The following is a 21357-nucleotide window of genomic DNA, read 5'->3' as shown; positions in this document are numbered from 1 at the left end:
TTTTATTAACAAGTAATACAAAGAAGGAATTTGAGGATTTTAAGTAAATGGATTTTTCAATTATTTAAATGACTGCTTGTTAGTGTACTGATGTTAGCCCAAAAATAGGTTCTGATGAGTTCAGTGGGGTTTGCATTGGTTTTTGCTCTCTGGAAACATTTACAATTTAACTTAATGCCTCAAAACAAAACATAGGAAGAACAGAGTAAATAAATGACTTAACTTCTGGTTGGCAATTTGGGTCTGATGTTGGGCCTGATTTGCTACTATATATCTCTGTCATGGAATGCAATTTGTACCTCTTGAACGTCATTCTCTGGCCTCAAAACTGGTATCAGTTCAATGCCCTGAGTGTGGTCAGGAAACTATTTTGGCACTTCTCTCTGTAGTTTTCACCAGTTCAGGTTGTTTATTCACTCTTGTGTGATGTGAAAGATCCCCTGTGCAAGCACCGAGTCATCTCTGACCCTTTGGGGGGATGCTGCTTTTGCGACGTTTTCTTGACAGACCATAGCGGGGTGGTTTGCCATTGCCTTCCCCAGTCATCACCTTCCCCAGCAAGCAAGCTGGGTAGTCGTTTTACCTACCTGGGAAGGATGGGAGGCTGAGTTGGCCTGAGCCGGCTACCCGAGAATCCAGCTTTTGCTGGGATCAAACTCGGGTCGTGGGGAGAGTTTCGGTTGCAACACTGCTGCCTACCACTCTGTGCCAAACGAGGCTCTTATTCAATCTTACCTAACTTTAATAAACCATATAAATATGATGTGAATGCATGTAGCCTGAAGCTACATTCAGTAAACACTTCTGTGTTTACACACCTAAGGGTTTGAAACAGGGTAGAGATTAGGCTACACCCCACTCCTAACACACTTATTTGTTTTGATCTATTATTTGACTTACATCATCTTTCTACTCATAGTGGTTAACAAAACTAAAGAAACAACAACAACATATGGAAGACTAGATTAGAATTAACAGTAAAGTCATTAAACAATTAAAAGTCTGGTAAAAGAGACACATCTTTGAAGATTTTCTGAATGCTGAGAGAGTGAGTACAGAACACAACTCCTATGGGAAATTCTTTCCCATGGGGCAAAAAATTGGGCCTCTGACAGTGGAGGCATCTTCCAAAAGGCTTATTCTGTAGGTTTGGTCTAATATGTCAGTAATTGATTAGAAGCTATTCCTATTTGAAAATAGGAATGTGCTGCACTTCGAATTCAAACTGAAAAGGTGCTCTGGAGTGGTATATACACCTGTTGGTGCCTCCTGGGCTCACACAGTAGCCATGCAATCCCAGGAAAGTCTGCATTTGGGATAAGGAGATGCTGATAATGTGGCCATGCCTACTCCGAAGCACCTTGTTGCTTCCTGATGGTGCTTTCTTAATTCAAACACATATTTTCCTGGGATTGCACAGATAGCTTGTGAGCTCAGGGAAAGATGCAGCTTCTTTCAGGAGGTGCTGACCCCTAAACCATACCTCCTCTGAATATCTTTTTGGATTTGGATGCAGAGAACAGTACATCACTATTTGAAAGCTAACAAACAGTTCCTTTTTCAAATAGATGGAGTTTAAACTGTTAATTTTTTTTTCTTTCCAGCATTCTTATGTTCTCTCTTTCCGGTGGTCATTTTGTAACCAGTTGCATTGTTTCGGTTATCCCAATAGGCCTGGTTGTTGATCAGTAGAACAGAAAGTTCAAATAAGTTTGAAAGAGTAACCAGTCTCCCAGAGAGTTGCTGCCCCTTTCAGAATCTTCCTTTTACCCTCTGTTTATTTTTTATGGCTATGAGCCAAGGAGACTCCTATTTAACCTCTGTTTCTCTCTCTAAGATATTTGAAGGGAATATGCACTACGACACCCCTGAAGTTAGGAGGTTTGATCCTGTTCCTGCACAGTTCATCAGGGTTTACCCAGAAAGATGGTCTCCAGCAGGGATCGGGATGCGATTAGAAGTCCTCGGGTGTGATTGGACTGGTAAGATTTCTGTGAATCTATTTCATGCCATGATTCCTTCAGCCATTTTGGTCTTGAGAATGTTTGCATAAAAATGTCTATGTGAGGATCCAAAACATCCCTGTGTTCAGCCACGTAATGTACAGGGACCACTGATGACATTTCACCACAAATAGCTTCCTTTCCCCAGTCTTCTTGGCGAATAATCCCTGCTCTGCTTAGAATGAGCAGTGAACCTCTCTTTCAACTTTATGTTTTCATGATGGCAATACTGACTATGAAGATCCTTAATAGAAAAAAGAAAATGCATTTGATAACATTTATTATTTTTGTTGTTTATTCTCTGCTAATTAGGCTAAGGTTGATCAACAAGTTGTTGTATGTTCTTTGTCTACTCTCCTTTGTGGACAATCTGCAAATTTTGTGTATGGCTGGCTATGGATGCCCAGTACCCTTTCCCTTGTTAAACTTATGCCTAACCGCAGCTTATTAGGCTGTTGGGTTGCAACTTCAGTATGTATAATGATGCAGAGGAAGACTTTACTCCCTGTAGCACCCTCCCCAAGCAAAAAAAAAAAAAAAACTTTCCAAAATGGCATTAAAGTTCAGATTAAAAGTGGAAGATGCGTTTTCTTAGGTTTTCCTCCTCATTTATATTCTCCTTCCAACTGATTGGTGCCAGGACTTACTTATTTGTAGTACCTAATCATCTGAGTTGGACAGGGCAGGCATTCTGAGTTTCAGCACACAAAGATAATTCTAAGCTTTCCCATCTCTACCAGTGAAATAAGAGGAGCAAGAGGGTGCATGTGTGCATATGTAGAATAATGCATGTGAGTAAGGATATGTATTAGCAGGGCTTAAGATGGGGAAGGGGAAGGAATGTATATGAAAAGAAGAATGGTATATGGTGGTGATGGTGGTAACATTCTAATGCCTGCTCCCATCCTGGGCAATTGAGTAGTCCTCAAAACTGATGACCCTGTATGTGTGTTTTAATTATTGGCTTGCTCTGATGCTGTGTTTTGTTATACCCTATATCTTGATTCATATGCTCAACATGCATTAGGGAGGAGTTCCATATAATTAACAGGAATATTTCAAGAAACAGGGAAGACTCAGGTTGAGATCTCTGTACCACAAGGTAAAACCCTTATATTTAAGGCTTCTTGAGAGAGAGTCCACTTATCTGTCAGTCTAAGGAATCAAAATGTTACCCACATGATTTTATAAAGGAACTGCTTATTCTTCCTTCTGATGTACAATCATAAAGTATGAAAACCATCAGCTGGATTTAGCTCTCTAGCTTCCAGGCTTAGCTGAAATGACAAAAAATGGAGTACAAGCTACCACTACCAACAAAATCCTTTTACTGATGACTGTTAGAGCTAGAAAATTCTCCTTTATTTTGTTAAGATGCATCTATTTTGTTAAGATGCAGTCCGCTTTCCAGATGTCACTGGTAAAAAAGGTTTGATTTCTGTTTGGAAATCACATCTGTAAAAAGCATGTTTGTATAGATTAGCTTTTGCTGTACAAATTTCCAAAGAAGCAGTTCTTTCATTGGATTGTTACTACCTTTCAATAACTAAACTGTATGATACTCCAGCATGCATCAACAGATATATATGAAAATAATAAGACACCTACATTTTTAAGTACAATTTGATAAGCTGCCCCTCTTTGCTACTGTCAGTGTTGAAGTACAGTTGAGTGTTTTTATTTATTTGACAGGTAATGTTTGAACCACAAATCTAAAAATCATAACCTCCCCCTTTGCACATGGAAGATCTTGTGGGGACCTGCTGTGTGGTCCTGTCAGAGGCATGATGTTACTTGGGTATCCTTATACGAGTATGAATTACTCGGGCAAGGTGAAGCTATCCTTGGAGAAAGAGTTTTTGAAAGTTTGCATACAATATTGATATATAACTTAGACATCCTGCCTGCCATTATTACTTTTGTCTTTGTCTAGGAACAGAGACATAAAAATCTCTCAGCCTAGCCCATCTTACAGGGTTGTTGTCACTGTGGGGAAAATGGGAGCTGGCAATATTAGGTATGTATGCTACCCTGAGATAGCAAAAAAAAAAGTGGGATTTTTTAAAAAAATGAAACAAGTACACATGTACATTTTTGGGATGGAAGAATTCTGATTAAGTAAAAAACTCAAAATTGAGAAAAATGTCAATCTTCTTCCCACACTGCCTTAGTAATACAGACAGCAAAGACCACTACTCACTAAGATGGTCAATATATGTCTTGCCTAGTATCATTTCAGGCTGCAAGTTGGGGGCTCACATGATTAAATGGTCTTCCATGTAAATGCTAGGTGTCCAGAAGAAGGACTATAGTCTAATCATACTCCTGTTAACACTATTTATAAGAAATGCTTTTGTTGGGAGGCACTCAGTTGAATTCCTTATTTGAAAGGGAGACAGATCTGTACATCCAGAATAGAACCAGTAAGGTCCTCACATTTGTCTGCCAGTTCCCCTTACTACACCTCACTTCATAAAACCATTAACTGAATGCTTTTAAACCAAATTTTGGATGCCTCTTTGAAGAACATGCTTACTTGCAACTTGGTTCTAGATTTTTTCTAATCCTCAAGGACTGTGAGTTGTAGTGGTACTTGCTTCTCTTTGACGCTGTAGTTAGATCTTTTAAATGATTTAAATATGCAAGAAATGACCACTTCTGGTGTGACTTGCACATTTGTACTTTACTGTAAATGATCTGTTTCTGACGCCCTTCAGAAATAAGACCTGAAGTACCTCTGATAGAAACTTGTGCCAGGAGCATTTGCCATTCTAGCTGGTTGGTAGGAAGAAAAGTTGAAACATTAGGTCAACAGCTGGCTTGTTTCAAGGGCCTGTTAACATTTCTTCCCTTCTGAAGATTGACAAATATTAGCTCGTGACTGGTCCTCTCTCTTTTGAACTTGCAAACATCTGGTTTCCATTGCTTGACAGTTTTGTAACAGGATCCACAAATGCCTCTTGCAGTACATACACTGCCCAGCAGGAGGGAGACTATCTTTTGCATATGTTCCATTCCTAACACATGTTGCTTATCCTACTGTTGCGGTAATTTGACTTTATTCTGCTATGAAATCTGTACAGCTCTATTGACCATATAAGACACTGCAAAGCTTCTAAATTACTCCAGCAGAGGTTGCAGACACACTATGGGGCTTTCATGTTCAAAGATCTCTCTCAGAGTTATGTTCCTGCTGTAAATCTCTGAGTACAAAGGAAGAGTTTAATGCATCTGATGTTCAGCTTTGGATTTCTTGCTCCCCCAGATATTTTTAATAACCATTTTGTTCAATTCCTTTTCATATAAGTTGCTGTTAATTCCCTTGAAGATTTATGGCAGTATAACAAATCTGAACTTATAAATCATACAGCTCTGAGGTTACATAGTATTTTGTTGAAAGCCTGAGAATTATTTTGTACTGAGTCACATGCTGAACAGCTATTTAGACATGGCATGAAGTAATCAGATGCGGTTTTGCCAACTAGCATCACTCCCGAACTCTCAGTTTGACCAAGGTGTCAGAATGTGAAAAGGCTCTCTCTCTCTCTCTCTCTCTCTCTGTGTGTGTGTAGTCAGCCTAAATAAATCCACTGCATGATGAAGGTCTCTTCACTAAAGGTTATGGACTGTAATCTATCACGCTGGTCCAGTTGGTGGATAGATGTTTTTAGATTTCCCAGTCCAGGGCTGAGAGAGTGACTGGCCCCAAATCACCCAGCCGGTTTCTATTCTTAAGGGAGGACTACAATAGGGGTCTCTCTGTCCCCTACCCCCCACAAAAAAGATCTATGTACCTATCCCCAACATGCCCAACACCCTAATCTTACTGGACTGGTCTCAACAAATTGAGCAAATTTCTGCCAAATAGTGATGGTCCTGCCAATGAAACTGATTTTTCATAGTTTATTACTTGAACAGAATTTGACATTCTTCATTTAAAATTTCTATTTGTATATCATATCTGTGAACTTCATGTTAGCACTGCTCTCGTACAGTCTTGCATATGACATTGCACAGAACTTTTCTCAAGATTGAAGGTAAAATGGTTCTTTATAACGCAACCTCATTGTTTCCTTTCTTTAAATTGAAGGGGCAAGTGCCTGTAATGTAAGGTACTGGAGATGTTATTAATTTGTGACTTAAATTTACCTTGACACCTGCCCTTAGGGAGTTTCCTGGAGTGGTGATAGAACTGTACAGCCAAACATAATCATATGGTTGTCTACAAAAAAGCCACAGAACTTTAAAAGATCTTCTTGACCTGCTTCATAGATGTGTCATTTGTGGTGTTGTCAGGGCTGCAATTGGTGGGGGGGGGAGCGCAGGCAAGCTGGGCATGTGCCCTGGGCGCTGTGCTGGGGTGTGTTTGTGCCAAAATGGGTGTGAAATCCATGTTTGTCCTGGGTGACACAGACCCTAGTTGCGGGCCTGGGTGTTGTGAGACTTGTTCTTATGCATTGGCTCATTTGAATGTATAGGTGTGCTTTATCTGTGTCTTACTCCTTTTATGAAAGGAAAAGGCATTATCCCTGACCTCAGTTTTCTTAGAGCTGCAGTAAATCTCTTTGCCAGTTCAAACAAAAACTGGTAAGACCACAAGCATAAAAAAGATTGTTGACCACCAAGTCCAAAGATGAAAGAATTCTTTATTTTTTCTGGATCCATAAATCAGTCTCTGTAAGGGATTTGAGCCATGTTGATATCTGTGGCATGTGAGAAACTTCATTGTCTTTTGTCTGTTACCTTATTATCCTGCACATAAGGAAACCTTTCTGTTAATTTTTATGACTTGGTTGCTGGGAGTTTGAATTCACTACTTGGTTAAAATTCATCTGGTAGTTTCTTTCTCCTCCTTTTAGTTCTACTTGACTTCCAGTTCAGACTTCCTGTGCTTGGGACCAGTGCTCCATATTTGCAAATATCTCTGCATGGTATCTTCATAGAGACAACATAAGGTCCCCCAACTCATCTATGAATAATTGCTTCCCTCTTTTCCCATTCCCAGCTGTGGTTCTAATAGTCTTTGTTACCGTTACCTTATATTGTGTCACATGCAAAGTGCTGTGCTGAAACACAAAGGCCTGGAAGTCCTCAAGAGCATCAGGCATATGAATACAAGGGAACCAAACTAGACTAATCTCAACGTTTAGACTTGGACAGCAAATTAAGAGCTGCTGCAAGCTGGCTGTGTTGATCCATGAATATAGCCTCTTAGTGTACACTAGGAATTCTCTTAATCCACCCTTTGGCCACATAATCTGCCTTCTCTTGATTGCTGTATATCCCTGTGCTTGATATGCTAGATGTTCGTAAGAAATAGTTTAGCAGAACCATTCACTGAAAGTCTCTGGAATAAGAACTTTACAAAATAAGAATATTCATTGTAAAGGGGACTTTTATGGGGGTTTGGATATATTCCTTGAAGCATTAAACCAGTAAAGTTTTATAGCATCTACAGATTAACTGATTTTATTACCATAGAAAACAATCCATATCATCAATGTATAGTCTTGAAATAGGAACATTTATATACACAGAGTGTTTGGGAGAGGAGAAAAGGAAAAGGAAAAGGTGGAAATGGTAAAGAAAGAAGTCTCAGAAAGAGATTTGAAATATGCAAGAGTAGAATTATTTATACTGGGCAGTCCTTTCTGTGCTAGTTGGCATCCCTGAGATCTTGAGGTTGTGCTGGGGGCTGTTACAAAACAGCTGGTGGGAAGAAGCTTGCTTATTCATAAAATGCCATCCATGAGGGACATAATCGGTTAAAAACCACTGATTCCTCAGAATCCTGCCTGCCTGCCATCCCTTCTGGTTCACCTCCTGCAGTGGGTACATTTCATATAAAACATTGAGATGTAGATGCTCATCGTTTTTATTTCTGAAGAGAGCTTAGGGCCCATCAGAAAGAAAGAGTGAGCTGGAGGTTGACACTTCGCTTTATATATTTTATATTTATATATGTATAAAGACAGGTGGGGAAGAAAACCAGGAGGGCGCCGATGGAGGAGCCTGCAGGAACACTGGGACTCATGTTGGGGACTTCAGGTTTACATAATGGCTATAAACAAAAAATAGTCTTGTTTACAGCCGCATCAGTCTGTTGTAATAAAAGCAACCAAGGGGCCTATGGCATCACAAAGACCACTAATCTGTTTTCGTAGGAGCTTATTATTTTGAAAAATAATAGTTGAAGCCCATAAATAGTAGGTTTATGCTTTGGTGAAAGAGAGAGAAAAGGGGAATAGGGTGAAATGGAAAAGGAAATGGAAAAGAAGAGCAGAATTTCATAAAGCAGCAGATGTGACATAACATTTTTGCACTAACTGGTAGTTAACATGTTGTTTGGTCAGAAGCTTTGGTCTATTCATAATCCATGAAAATGGTGTTGAATTTACGAATGAATTTATCCTCAATTGTTTTGCAGTTTATTCTGTCTTTGGAGGTTCTTGAGGTGTAAGACATTGTCCTATGAAAAGGGGACAGAAAGTGGTGTATACTGCTGATAGGTAGTGGCATGTATCACAGTGGAGGATGAACAAGCTTCTCTTGATTTGGAGGAGTGACATTATTAAGTCCAAAACTAGTTTTTTAGAGAAGATGTGAGGGTAGATTTAGTGCCTGGGACTACCTAGGCATTGATTCTTGTGCCTATGTCATTGTAGCATGATATGTTCATAGCTGTTTCTTTCCTGGGTCTGTCTTGTAATAATTATTTCTGGGAACCAGTATAGCAAACGTTCATCTTTTTTGAAGTATTCATTGGGTAAGTGTTGCTGTTTGAGGAAGCCTGCATTAAATCCCTTAATTGTGTGCCTCTGTTGATGGATTCCATAGATGTGGTTGTATCATGGGGCTTGGCTGTACACAGTGGGTTTGGGGTTGTATTCTGAATGGGGACTGGAGGCATGTAAGTATGTATAATAGTCACTTGGCTTCCTAAGGATTGGACCTTGCTGTTGAAGACTTTCTGGATCTGCCAGATTATCACTCAAATAGGAAATGGTGCAATAGCAAATAGGCCTAGTTTTATTTACCCACGCCTGCTGAAGCCCAATAGGAACTGAATGAAACTAAAGTTCTCCTACCCATCACGTATGATTGTTATCTGACTTTTGTCTGGAATCTGATGAGATGATTCATTCATTTGTCCTTTCTTTTTTCTTTTTTCTTTAACTTGCAGATGTCAAGTCAACTGCGGAGACATTGAAGCCCACACTGAAGAGTGAGGAGATGACCACTCAGTTTTCCACTGATGAAGAGGCAACAGATTGTGGTGATGGTTGTGTGGAGAATGGAGGTATTTCCCGAGCCAATCAAAATATATAGTATTTCCCAAGATGTGCAAAGTTTGTGAGTCATAGAGCTGCATACATAAATGTTTGTATGATCAAGTACCTTAATTGCCTCTTTTGAAGTTTTCAGACTCTATCCAGCAAAGAAAGAGAAAAACCTCAGTAGAAGGAGGTAGATGGCCTTTTTCCTAGCTTCAGTTCAGAATCTTTATGTCAGGTGTGGAAAATCTAGAGCCTTCCTGGTGTTTTTATAATTAGGAAGACTAGTAGGGACTGTTGGGAGTTGAAAGCTACAGCTGGAGAGCCACAACTGGAGAGTTGCTTTAAATGAACCATTTCCTCATTCTTGTTATCTCCACAAATGGTCTGACCATGCTGAATTCAAGAGAGAGTTACTGCTCTTCTGGATCCTATCTCCCCAAGATTCTTTATGTCATTACCTATGGAGTGTATTCAGGCCTTGGCTGCCTTTTACAGATCTTTGGCCTGCTTTCCTGCAACTCCTCTTTCAGTTCCCAGCCAAACTGTTCTCTTACATTGCAGTTCACACCATTGGTTCCCACCAGTTCAGGTTGTTGACAACAGCCATCCACAGCACTGTCTACTGCATGAGCATACTCCATCCAAGGGCATGTCACATGTCACATTTGCCACATTGACCCCACCCCAAATGGCCTTCCTTAAGTTCACTAACTCAACTATTTGCCTGATGTTGCTTGCTATTTTATATGCGAGGGATCACATACAAAGTGCTAAATAGTCATACTGTATGGCTTCACCTCCCACTCATTTTCTTTTCTTGAGGAAGGTTAAAAATCTCAAATGACAAGCAATGGCAGCACCCACCTTCCATGGCAAGGGGTGACAGATACTTTCTTTTGTTTTGTTTTGCTCTGTCTCTGTGGCTGGTGTTTTATATTAGGACTGAGCAAATCCATAGAAAGAGGTGCTTCATAATGCATGAGAACATTGTTGTCAGTAATGAGTTTGCAACTAAGTGATTGTTCTTGCTTCTACCTCATTCTTAGCCAAGAAATCTCAGAACTGCAGAATGATATTACTAGTGACAGGCCAAGCTCTAGAGAGGCTTGATCAGAAGTCTGATCTTATTTAATAACAAGGAGTGAGTGACTTCACAAAACATTACATTGATTTATTGTAATGTTAAGAGTGGTTTCAGGGGAACTGCCCTGATATATAGATATTTAAGCTATATCCATTCTGAAGTATCCAGAAATAGCCTTGAATAGCTTCAGATAAAATGGTCCCTCCCTCCCTGCATCATTTTTTCAAATAGTGTGGAAGCATCTGCTTGTTTCAACTTAACCTTCTTTCAGACATGCTGATTTTCTATGTGCAAACATTCTTGGTCAGATAAGCAGTTTGTCTTCAGAAATTTCACCTGGAATTTCAAGTTAACCTAACTAAACATTACCTTATACAGTGCATTGATGAATTTCTACTTCATTGTGGATTATACTAATTACAACCTCTGTATTTTTTCTTTTGATTTAGCTGTGATTTTCATTCTCAGGATAAACTATAATCTGATTTTACTAGTAATTTTATTAAAGATTATAATCGCAACCGTAAAAACTAATACAAACTGAAAAAAAGAAAAGAATAAAAAGAAAAAGTAGAAGTTGTAGAAAAGAAAGAAAAAGGGGGAAAATAGAAAGAAATAGGAAAAAAATAAGAATATAGTAAAGAAAAAGAAAAATATATAAAGAAGTGACTTCTCACCTTTATCACAAGTATAAACAGTTTTAGTAACTTATCACCTTCTCTTAAAATACAACAAATGATCTCTTCTTCCCATATCCCATCTCTTATCTATAAACAAATCCATAAAGCCTCGTCATTTCAGTCCGATGTCAGCAAAAGTGCATTAAGGGTTACCAGAGATAACAACATACCTATTTTAACCTTGATCAAATAAATCAACTTTATATTCCTTCCTTTTACTTCTAACAGTCTTGATTTTTAATCCCTTCAAATAATGTCATAGAACTTGATTTCTTTTCATGTTTTCTTTGCCCCTTCTCTCAAGCCCCTTTTTCTTTTGTAAATCTAATATAGGAAAAGTATCCAGGTCACTCTCTTGGTTTGTTATTTGTATATCCCTTTTGATTATTACGACATCAGCCGGTTTCTTTCATGTGTCCAGTATAACATTTTTAACCATGTCATTCTTGTAGCCTGTCATTTTTAAATCCGCTTTCAACTCAGTCTCAATTTTGTCAGGTAGAATTCGTTCCTCTTCCATAACATCATTTAGGCACAGTCTATCTATAGAGGCTGGCACTATTAAAATTAACTTCTGGGTCCATTGTTCAAAAATATCCTTCAGTATGTCCAATGTTAAAATATTTTGCTTCATTATGTAATTGTAAGTTGAGTTTGAGTGTTCTTCTCCTTTAATTGTAATCTTTAGTTCCCCCTAGTGTCCAATTTTTAAAGTCTTATTTTTTAAAAAAAAATTTTTTAAAAAACCATTTTCCCATGGGAAGGATTCTTTATAATTAATTCCAAAATCTTATTTCAAATTTATCTGGACCCTTAGTCTGTTTGTAACTTTCTAAAATCAAAGTTTTAATCACTCTTTTGCTGTTTATTAAAAAAAAAAAAATTAAGTTCTTAAACTTGTAGTTAAAACTTATTTCACTAGGGATTGAAGGAAACTCACCCGATGCTGTAAAACTTGTTGATCCAAAGGCTCCTAATAGCTGAAAAGCAGTTAACAAGCAATTTCTGAAAGTGATTAGAAAAAGAACTATGTGAACCCAGTGTCCTTTCAAAAGCCCTGACCGCTATTCCCTTGTCTCCCACAGCTCTAAACCCACCAGAGACCGCTATCTCCTCATGAGGAGCAGCCGTCTGGAGCACTTGTGGGTGAACTCAAGTCCTCTCCTTGTCTGGAGAGGAAATTATTGAAGAACCGGTCTACTTGCCAGCTCTTCATTCTGTTGTGGTCATTGGTTCCACTTTTCACAGAGCTGTCTTCAGTCCACCATGTCTTATCTGATAGTCTGCTATGATTTTCCTTCTTGGAATTAAAACAATAACACACATTTCTCTAAACTGTCTGATTTGTGGGGCTCCAAAATAAACAATCAGTGGAATAATTAGATTAAATCTTAATATCAAAGGAATCATGAAGCTGTTGCTGTTGTGGTTAGTGTTGTTATTATTGTCACTTCTACTGCCACAGGCCTCAATGATATTATCCTTATGGGCTCGCTCAGTTAGAAACTACCATGGGGTAGGGCAGTACATCTGGAAAAATGGTTAACAGACTTTGACGCTGAACAGAGTATATTCTTCTAGAGGAGAAAGTGCTGGGTAACAAGAGTGAAGGCAATTTGGTGCTTTTATTTCTGTTTCCTTAGCTGAGAGATGCAGGTATATACTTGATGATGATGATGATTTGGAATGTCAGGCTGATCTCCAGGAGTTGAAACATGAGAAATGTTAAGAGTAACGTGCAGTAGGGAAAGAAAGAAAGAACATGCTTGTACACGTTCCAGAGACTTTATATTTCCATAACCATTTATGATTTGCCAACTATGTTAGTTATTAAATAGTAACTGGCCTTCCTTTGATCTTGTTTTTATGTTGTGCTGTTTTCTTACAAGATTTCCAGGTCCCAATAGGATTCAACTGCAACTTTGATCTTCCTGAAGATTTTTGTGGCTGGACACATGATATGTCTACAGGATTTACATGGACTTTTCATTCTAGAAATACCTGGACTAGCCATTTAGGGCCAGGCATCGGGGTCTACCCAGGTAAGTCAATTCATATCATTCTAAAGGAAGAAAAATACTATGTATGCTACATGAACTATGGACTAAAGAAATAAGTATTCAAATTATCTCTGAAGAACTATAGCGTACATTACAAAGTCTGTGAACATTGCCTTTTTAAGCATATTGCTGTGAAATTATTTATTGATTACAAGTATTTTTATGTTGCTTCAATCAAATGAATCTAAGATACATGTGAAAAAAAGTCACAGTGCTTATGAATTCAGATGTATATGTTGTGAATCAGTAATGTGGTATAGCTCTCTTAATATAAGTTTTTGTTACATTTATACCCTGCCTTTCTTTGAAAAGCTTAAGTCAGCATGTATGATTCTCCCCCACCCACTATTATGTCTTCACCACTACCCTGTAAGTGGGTAGGCTATGGAATAACAACTGGCCCAAAGTTATGCAGGGAGCTTCAAAGCAGGCTAGGAATCTGGATTTGTGTCTTCCTGTTCTTAGTCCTTGGCCCTTATAACTGTAACTGTACCGTACCATCTTTCATTTGTGAATGTTGATTCAAATAAAGCATTTGTTACAAGAGGGATGCTTACACATTGAAGGGAAAATTAAGATCTTATGCTAACTTTCCATGTGCACTGTGCATTCAGATCATCTGCAGGCTTCTTAGGCGGTAAGAAAATAGAATAGTGTGCTTGTTTTTGTCTGGGTGAATTGGTATTGAGGTAGGTTTTGAACAGGAATAACAAAGTCTCACTCTGAATTATCTAGCGTGGATGCTTGTTTTGGCTTCTGCTATTTATACATTCTCTTGCATGTGAATACTCCTTCAGTGTGGAACTGGGCAGATCTTTTGCTGTTCTGCTATGCCTTGTCAATTTTCCCCTGAGGCTAGAACTTGCATGGGCCTCTGTAAGACCATGATATTTGCACTGGATGCTTTGATACTTCTGCCAGTACAGAGGCTTGTGTTCTCAGACAAAGGACTGTCTTTTAAAGGCTGTGTGAACACAATAAGGCCTTCACAATATGAGCCCTTGTGCAGTGTGGAGTATCTACGTTTGTCTGGTAGCTGAAGGTCTGTTTGCTCATTCTTCATCTCTTTCAACAAACTCCAGGATTTATGGAGTTTTCCTTCTTCTCCCCATTGGACATAGAAAGAAGAGGAGACATTTGCCGGCTTCAAAGAAATGTTTGCCTAATTTCCATGAACACGCATTAAAATTTCACACCACAAATCTGAGGATTTACTAGAAGTGGTCCTGCTGTTTGAGGGAAATCTTTCACACAATTTAATTTTATTGCTAAGGCACTAGTACTGATCACTGCAACATCTGTACCCAAGGAGCACGGATATTCAATAAATCCAATTGATTCCCATCCCCCCATTAGTGGGTCTTCCCTAATAGGGAAGTGTTTTGTAACACACTATTCATTCTCTCTGGTAGCTCTATGTTGATGGTGATAACTAGACTGACTGATTTATAAGGCTCTAGAATTGAAAGATAGTGTTCCCTGCTGGGCAGAACAGAAAAGACAAAAAACTGGTCCAATACAAACTGAGTGTGCTGATTAATTTGCCTTTTAGGTGGTTAAGCCTTTGTTTGCAATACTAGCTTTCCAACACTGTCTGTATCTTGTATTCTGTGAATTACCTCAGTGCCTGCTACAGGGTCCCAGTGCCTTGCAGCAGATTCTGGAGCATGTTAAGAGAGAGACAGAGGGACTGGCCCAAGGTCACCCAGCTGCCTTTGTGCCTAAGGCAAGACTAGAACTCACCATCTCCTGGTCTCTAGCCTGATGTCTTAACTACAACTCCAAACTGGCCCTCTATTTTATACATAATAAAAAGAATTATCAACAAACATTTCACATAGGAGATTACATCTTTCCTAAAGAACTGAGCCATTTGAACTCAGGTTTGGCTTTGAAGTGGGAGTGGGATTCTTCTTTCTTCTATTTTCAGAATGGAAGCCAGACTTGGGAAAAGTAATTAAAGTCGCAAAAGTGGGTGAGTTTTGATCCCATCGCAGGCCCTCCGTTTAGTGATAAGAGTAGCCCCAGTTTTGCTAAACTGATACGTGTTGGCTTTGGCTCTAAGTTCCATTTACAGTTTCCATGACCACATATTTTGCCGAACTGTCAGGTATAGAAAAAAACAGAGGCTGTCTGGACATCTAGTGAGTATTTTAGATTGGCCCAAACTTAGAGTCTCTGTAGGGCTGAAGTTGGAGAAACTTTTTCTTATTTCCAGTGTTTACCTCTTCAACATTTAAAATGTTTTAAAAGATTAATATCACAGAATAACTGTGGCCTCAGGCAACATGAAAAGCTCAGACTGAATACCCTCTCCAATTTATTCCCTGTAATAATGTTTAATTAATGTAATAAGCCTTCTGCAAGTAGCAAACTAACTTATTTTTGCAACTCAGACTCGATATTTCATTCCATTTCTTCTCCCTTGACACCTCTTATAATTGTTCTCTGTCTTTTTTTCCCCTTCAGAGTATGTTTGGTAAAGAAATAATTTAAGTATGATACTCATGTACAGATGACTGTTCCCCATATTGAAATAGTGCTTCATTTGCATTTCAGCATTTAAAAAAAAACTTTATAGGTTGTGTTACTTCAGCCTATTTCAGTGGCAGGAGAACCTTCCTTCCAGTGAATTATTCTCAAAAGCATCACTTACATTTTTCATTGAAAGAAATGAGATTCGAATGGCTATTATCATATCTCATACTGTAATGTGCTTCTGGTGGAGAAGGTTAATCAGGATTTGTGCATCTATCAAAGAGGGAGGGAAACAGATGGCTGGGAAGAAGAGACAAAACAACAACAAATGAACAGAAGTGGTGGTGTAGTACTTAAGGATCTCCCTGTAGTAGTTAAAGATCTCCCTGTGTTCAGTTTGGCACTAAAATCAGGTTCTGAGCTAGTTCTTGGTGCCATAAAACCTTGCACAGAATGAAAACCATGCCTTGAGCAGGCATTGAATGGGGAGAAATACCCATTCATTAGGTCCACTAAAAAAAACAACGGTAAAAGCATAAGTGATCCATTGACGTTTTCTCAATGGATATTAGAGTCACAGAAGAAGGAGAGAGAGCACAGATTCTAAACAGAGGTGCTGGGGCTTAGGTATGCATGAAAAATGAGTTAAATGAGCCTGCACCCTTAACTGTACGAGGCGGTCATGAGTATATACTTACTATGCATATGACCAGAGGTAATCTTCCTGTATTTCAAGACTCAGGCCTTCTGTTGAAAACAGTGGAACCAATGACACAGGAGAGGCTAGAGAGATCTTTTCAGAGTATTTTAATTCACATTCCTGTACTGAGCAAGAGTTAGGACATGATCACCCCTATGGCCCGGGGATTGAATTTCCTAGTAATTTAGGCTACTTGCCTCTCAAGATAGACTGGAGAACAGACAGTTTGAAGAAAAGAGGGGCATAGCCAGTCAATTAAAGAGAAACGGCATAGGCACAGTGTGGTGAAATGCTCACTGGCAAGAGAGATGCAGCATAATCTTACTACTCAAAAGTAAACTGCATTGATTTCAAAGGGACTGTTTTTGGATAAGTGGAGATATATTTGCAACCTTGGCTTCTCTGTGGTGGACACATGGGAATAAACCAGCAGGGCTTGTTTCTGAGCTGTTATGTGTAGGATTGCTCTGTTGATGCCTGCTCTATGGTTTAAACCACAGTGGTTTTGGCATGGTATGTTTTGCAGGGGGATGTAATCTCTCTCATGCTTGTTATTAGAATGTTATAGCCCTATTATGTTTTATCATTCTTTTTTTCACATTAAAAAAAATCCTCTTGGAATACGGAGAACAGTGATTTATCTGTCCTCTGTTTCCTAAGAGTTTTCTGCTCACCCATCCCATACCTTTTAAAACAAAGTAATATACCCCAAGCCCGAAAGAGTAAAAAATAGTGATTTCTGTTGGCAGGAACTTGCAATCCAACAGTTCCCCCTTCTTTCTCCCTCCCTAAGATACTGAGAAACAAACAAACAACAACAACAAACCAGCTGTTTCAGCTGATGGTCAGGGCAGATGTTTCTTTGCAGTACTTCAGGCCCCTCCAGGGTAAATGTGAGAAGTCTGTGGATGCTCAGTAAAATGCTTCCATAAAGGCGGTAGGTTGTACCTCTAAGAAGGCAGGTGGAAAGTACTTTGGCTCCTTTACCAGAATAGAACACAGGCAGTGAATCAGAGTCATAAAAAGGAAGAGCAGGCCCTAGCCAAACGAGGCAAGATAAATATCTGTGTGCCAGTAGCAGATTGCTGGAATCCATGCAAGGAAGCATTCTTTCTACCTGCGCCCTCTGCTTTCCTTTCCTTCATAGCTCTTTCTTCTCTTTTTTAATACAGGATGATTCCTTAAGTGTTCACTCCATTTTTTTCCAAGATGGCCTTTTGGTCAGCTTCATGTTTTCTTTTCTTAGCCCCATGTTTCTTGTACCTCACAGATCATCTCTGAACCAGCCCTCGTAAAGCTTCCACTACAAATGCAAGGAGCTCTCTTGGTGAAAGTGAACCCAGAGCAATTTCCCTCTCTTATTACACACCCACACCCATTAGGACTTGAGCTGTTCACCAGAGTAATGGAATATACACCCTCCAGATTTCACGCCAGGAAGAATTGCAGGCATTTTTCCCCATGGATTTTCACATGCTTTCCACAGGCAAACAGATTTCTGTGCTCCCTGCAGTGAAAGATCTTCCTGCTACGTCAAGGAAATAGGACTTAGTCTGCAATTTTAAACAATCTGGTAGGGAGTCTAAATGGAGCTTATGTCTGAGTTAACTTGAGGTGGATTGTGCTGTCCAGATCTTCTCCCAATGAAGTGGAGCAGTAGAGTTCTCCGTGGGATCAGCGCATCATGGGAGAAACATTATGGGATTATAACACCACGTGTTAGGTATTTATTGGAAGGTGATGAGAAAAAGTGTATTTCAATATAAATATGTGGTCCTGGCGGTTTTGGAAAGGGCCATAAGTCAGTGGTAAGTACCTGCTCGGTTGGTAGAAAAGTTTCTGGTCTCAGAGTAGAGTTTGAGAAATAACCTTTTTAAAGTTCCACAAAGCCCCATTCAGTGCTATATTGTGCTAGATGTATTTAGTATAAGGCAGCCTCTTATAATTTTATGAGAATGGCAATCATAACAAGAACAGCAACCACGATGTGTATTGTTGCTACTAGCATTTTATAAAGCACTTGAAAGGCTTCAAAATAGAGGTGTGCAGGTATTTGGATCCAAAGCAGGAAAGATGCTTCAGATCCACGTGGGCATGTTCTCTGTTCTTCTCACTGGCACCTTAAAGAAGCCGTACCTTTTCCTGGTCTTGCATGGTAGCTTGTGGTTTCTAGAAATAAAATACATATCTGGATTCAGATATGTATTCTCCTGGTGCTACATGGCCACCATGCAAGACCAGGAAAAGTTGCAGCTCCTTTAAGATGCCACTGATAGGTACAGGAAGCATGCCACACTGGATCTGAGGTACCTCTTCCACTTTGGATTTAAATTCCTGCAGATCCCTACTTCAAGGTGTTTGGAGTACGTTATTCCACAAATCTTTATACTAACCTGAGAAGGGAGATGCTGTGTGTGTGTTGCAATGCACAAAGTGGGATGTGAGCAGATAGGATCAAGAACAGAGTGGCTTGCTTAATACCACCTGGTATAACCAGCTGGATTGGAATTAAAATTTTCTGGCTGACATTCCTGAATACTAATCTAGGAACATTGCAGAACTGATTTTTAGGATCTGTTGGTAAATGCCATGGCATGGTCAGGCCAGGTTTTCCCTTGCTATGTGGATTCTGTCCAGTTGGGTCTCCCTTCTCAATTTGGCTATGTAGCCTCTTCCGGATCATGACTGCACAAGTCAGTCTTGATTTTTCCCAGCCAGTTTGCATCTCATCTCACTTCCTCTCACTTGTGGGGAGCAGGCAGGTTTCCAGTGTTTTGAGGAAGAACGGAGAGTACAGCAGAATCTCCTCAGGTCTGAACAGAAAACATTCAGCTTTTCTTTCTTGGGGTGTGCATGGTGGCCACACTTCATCTTAATGAGGTACTTTGTGGCATGGAAGGAATGCAAAATAAATCTGGCAGTAGTTCCAGGATTAGGACACATTATGTGAAGACCCAGCTCTCTGGAGAAGGGTCTGATGCTGGGAAAGGTGGAAGGAAGAGAAGAAGAGGATGACCTGCACCAAGGTGGATGGACTCAGTCACAGTGGCGATGAGTGTACCGTTGGAAGAGCTGAAAGACCAGGTTAGTGTCATGAGTAAGGATGGCGAGCAGGGGACTCCCATCCAGGCTGTAAAGCGCATGCGTAGTACTGAGGAATTAGGTAGCCATTCAAAGAGACACAGATCGGGCCCACCTTAGCCTTTGGGGTTTATATGTCTGGGTTTTTCCCACGCTTCTTCAGTTTGTTAGGATTTTCTGTTTATGTAGCAGTAATAAAACACTAGAGACCTATTCCTTGTCTCAGCATGGTTCCTGGCTGTTAGGACAGTTAGGGACAGATCTTCATGGAGAAAATCCATGTGGTAACTGGGAGTCGACAACGACTCGATGGCATGTAATCATCATTCAGTTCCAGGAACTGAAGAAGTTGGAACAAACTTCTGTGCAGGACAGTGCATGTGCCAAAACCTCATCCAGCTACTGAAGGTTCCAGACAAGTCCTTAGAGCAACACAAAGTGGAGCAACATGGCCATTTCCTGCTTTGTCTCACTATTGAGGTGGGGAGGGCTGGCTTCTAAGGAGCGTTTTGTGTGAATCTTCATCAAACAAAGCATGCCTTCGAAGTTGGGAGACAGACAGGGAGAAATAGAGTGCTATATTTGTTAAAAGAATCGATGAGCTACCATTGGCCAAAATAAAAACATTCCTACTGTACGGGAAGAAAAAAAACCCCCATCCTGTCAGCAATACTAGCATGTGCATAATTCAGACTCATGTCTTATACAGCACCTTGTGCCTTTCAAGGCATAGACAGTGAAGGGGATTGTTCAAGGTATTCAGCAGATTATCTCCAGTTCAACTTGGAAGGAGCTGTAGTTGCAGTACCTTTCGTGAAAATCAGGCATAATTAAAAGAGATGTTGGGCCTGGTCATTTTATTGGCTTCCCCAAATTAGATTAAAAGCTTGACTTTATGCAGACTACAGTGCTGTAAGTCTTCATTGATTTGGCTGATATATGGATTTTTATTTAGAAAACAAAATGGTGGTGACTTGGTAATTAACAGGTAATCTGATTGAGAAGGTTCCCTGTGAGACAACATGCCCATCTGCCTTTAAATATTACAATTATGGAAGACTGAGTCAGCACTACACAAACAAGACTACTGCAAAGTAAGGAGGTCTCACAGAGGCAGAGTGCAAGCAAGTTAAAAGCATTGGCTCAGGTTAGCCAAGCTGTGAATGAGCTTTATACATTCAGTCAATGGTTTTATCCATCAGTGAATTGGAAGCTTTCTTCAACTTTCCTGGATGTAAAGAAGGAGGGAAATGAAGGGTTGAGATGTAGAGGGCCTTTTTCAGATGATGTTGATTATCTCCCTTGCACTCTTCCTGCCTGATGGGAATATAAAACCCATATTGGCCCACTGTTAAAAAACGAGCATCTGAAACTGAGATGCTAAACTGAGCATCTCAATTTGCTGTACCTACGTAGGTGATGGTCCCATCTCTGCTGTTGAATCTATCTCCCTTGCTGGCTACTACAGAGGTCAGGTCTGCCCATTATGACCTTGAGAGATAAGTTGTTACATCAGTTCATTGAGTGACAGAAATCCCTTACTATGCTATGTTAAATGTTGCCAAGGACACCTCACTGGCAGAAAACAGATATCTGTGTTGGCCAAATTATTTGTTTGGCTTTCCAGAAGCCTGCTAAGGAAGATCATCTCATAATTTATCAAGAAACTGAAGTTACGTTCTTGTTTGCTGAGCAACACTGATTTGCATGTTCTTATTGTTCTAGCTCTGTTGAATCCAGATGCTCTCATAAATCTCCATGGGAAGCAGGCACTCCAAAGGCGGCAGCAGGAAGCAGAAATGCCAGAACTGATTTGTCTTTCGCCCTCAGGGTCACCCTTTTGAACATTTGATGCCACTTTAGCTCCGGCTTTATCTCTGTCTCTTTACTAAGAACAGATCCTTTTCCTAAAATCCAAGCCAGTGAGGGGGTTAATACATGCTTCCGATCCCAAAGACATTGATCAGAACCTTCTGCTAAAACGCTTTCTTCAA

General features: G+C 39.8%; 1 protein-coding gene across 4 annotated transcripts in view; it reads left to right on the top strand.

The window, feature by feature from the left end:
• Nucleotides 1–21357, top strand: part of NRP2 (neuropilin 2) — a 179362-nt gene that overhangs the window by 100614 nt on the left and 57391 nt on the right. For all 4 annotated transcript variants that reach the window (XM_063317960.1, XM_063317961.1, XM_063317962.1 and 1 more), the window contains exons 10-12: nucleotides 1838–1982; nucleotides 9187–9303; nucleotides 12934–13086. In XM_063317960.1, the coding sequence (XP_063174030.1) occupies nucleotides 1838–1982; nucleotides 9187–9303; nucleotides 12934–13086 (415 nt within the window). The remainder of the gene's footprint in view (nucleotides 1–1837; nucleotides 1983–9186; nucleotides 9304–12933; nucleotides 13087–21357) is intronic.

This window comes from Candoia aspera, chromosome 1, assembly GCF_035149785.1.
Source record: "Candoia aspera isolate rCanAsp1 chromosome 1, rCanAsp1.hap2, whole genome shotgun sequence".
Lineage (NCBI taxonomy): Eukaryota > Metazoa > Chordata > Lepidosauria > Squamata > Boidae > Candoia > Candoia aspera.
The sequence above is the reverse complement of the archived record's forward strand: the minus strand, read 5'-3'. Positions and strand labels throughout refer to the sequence as shown.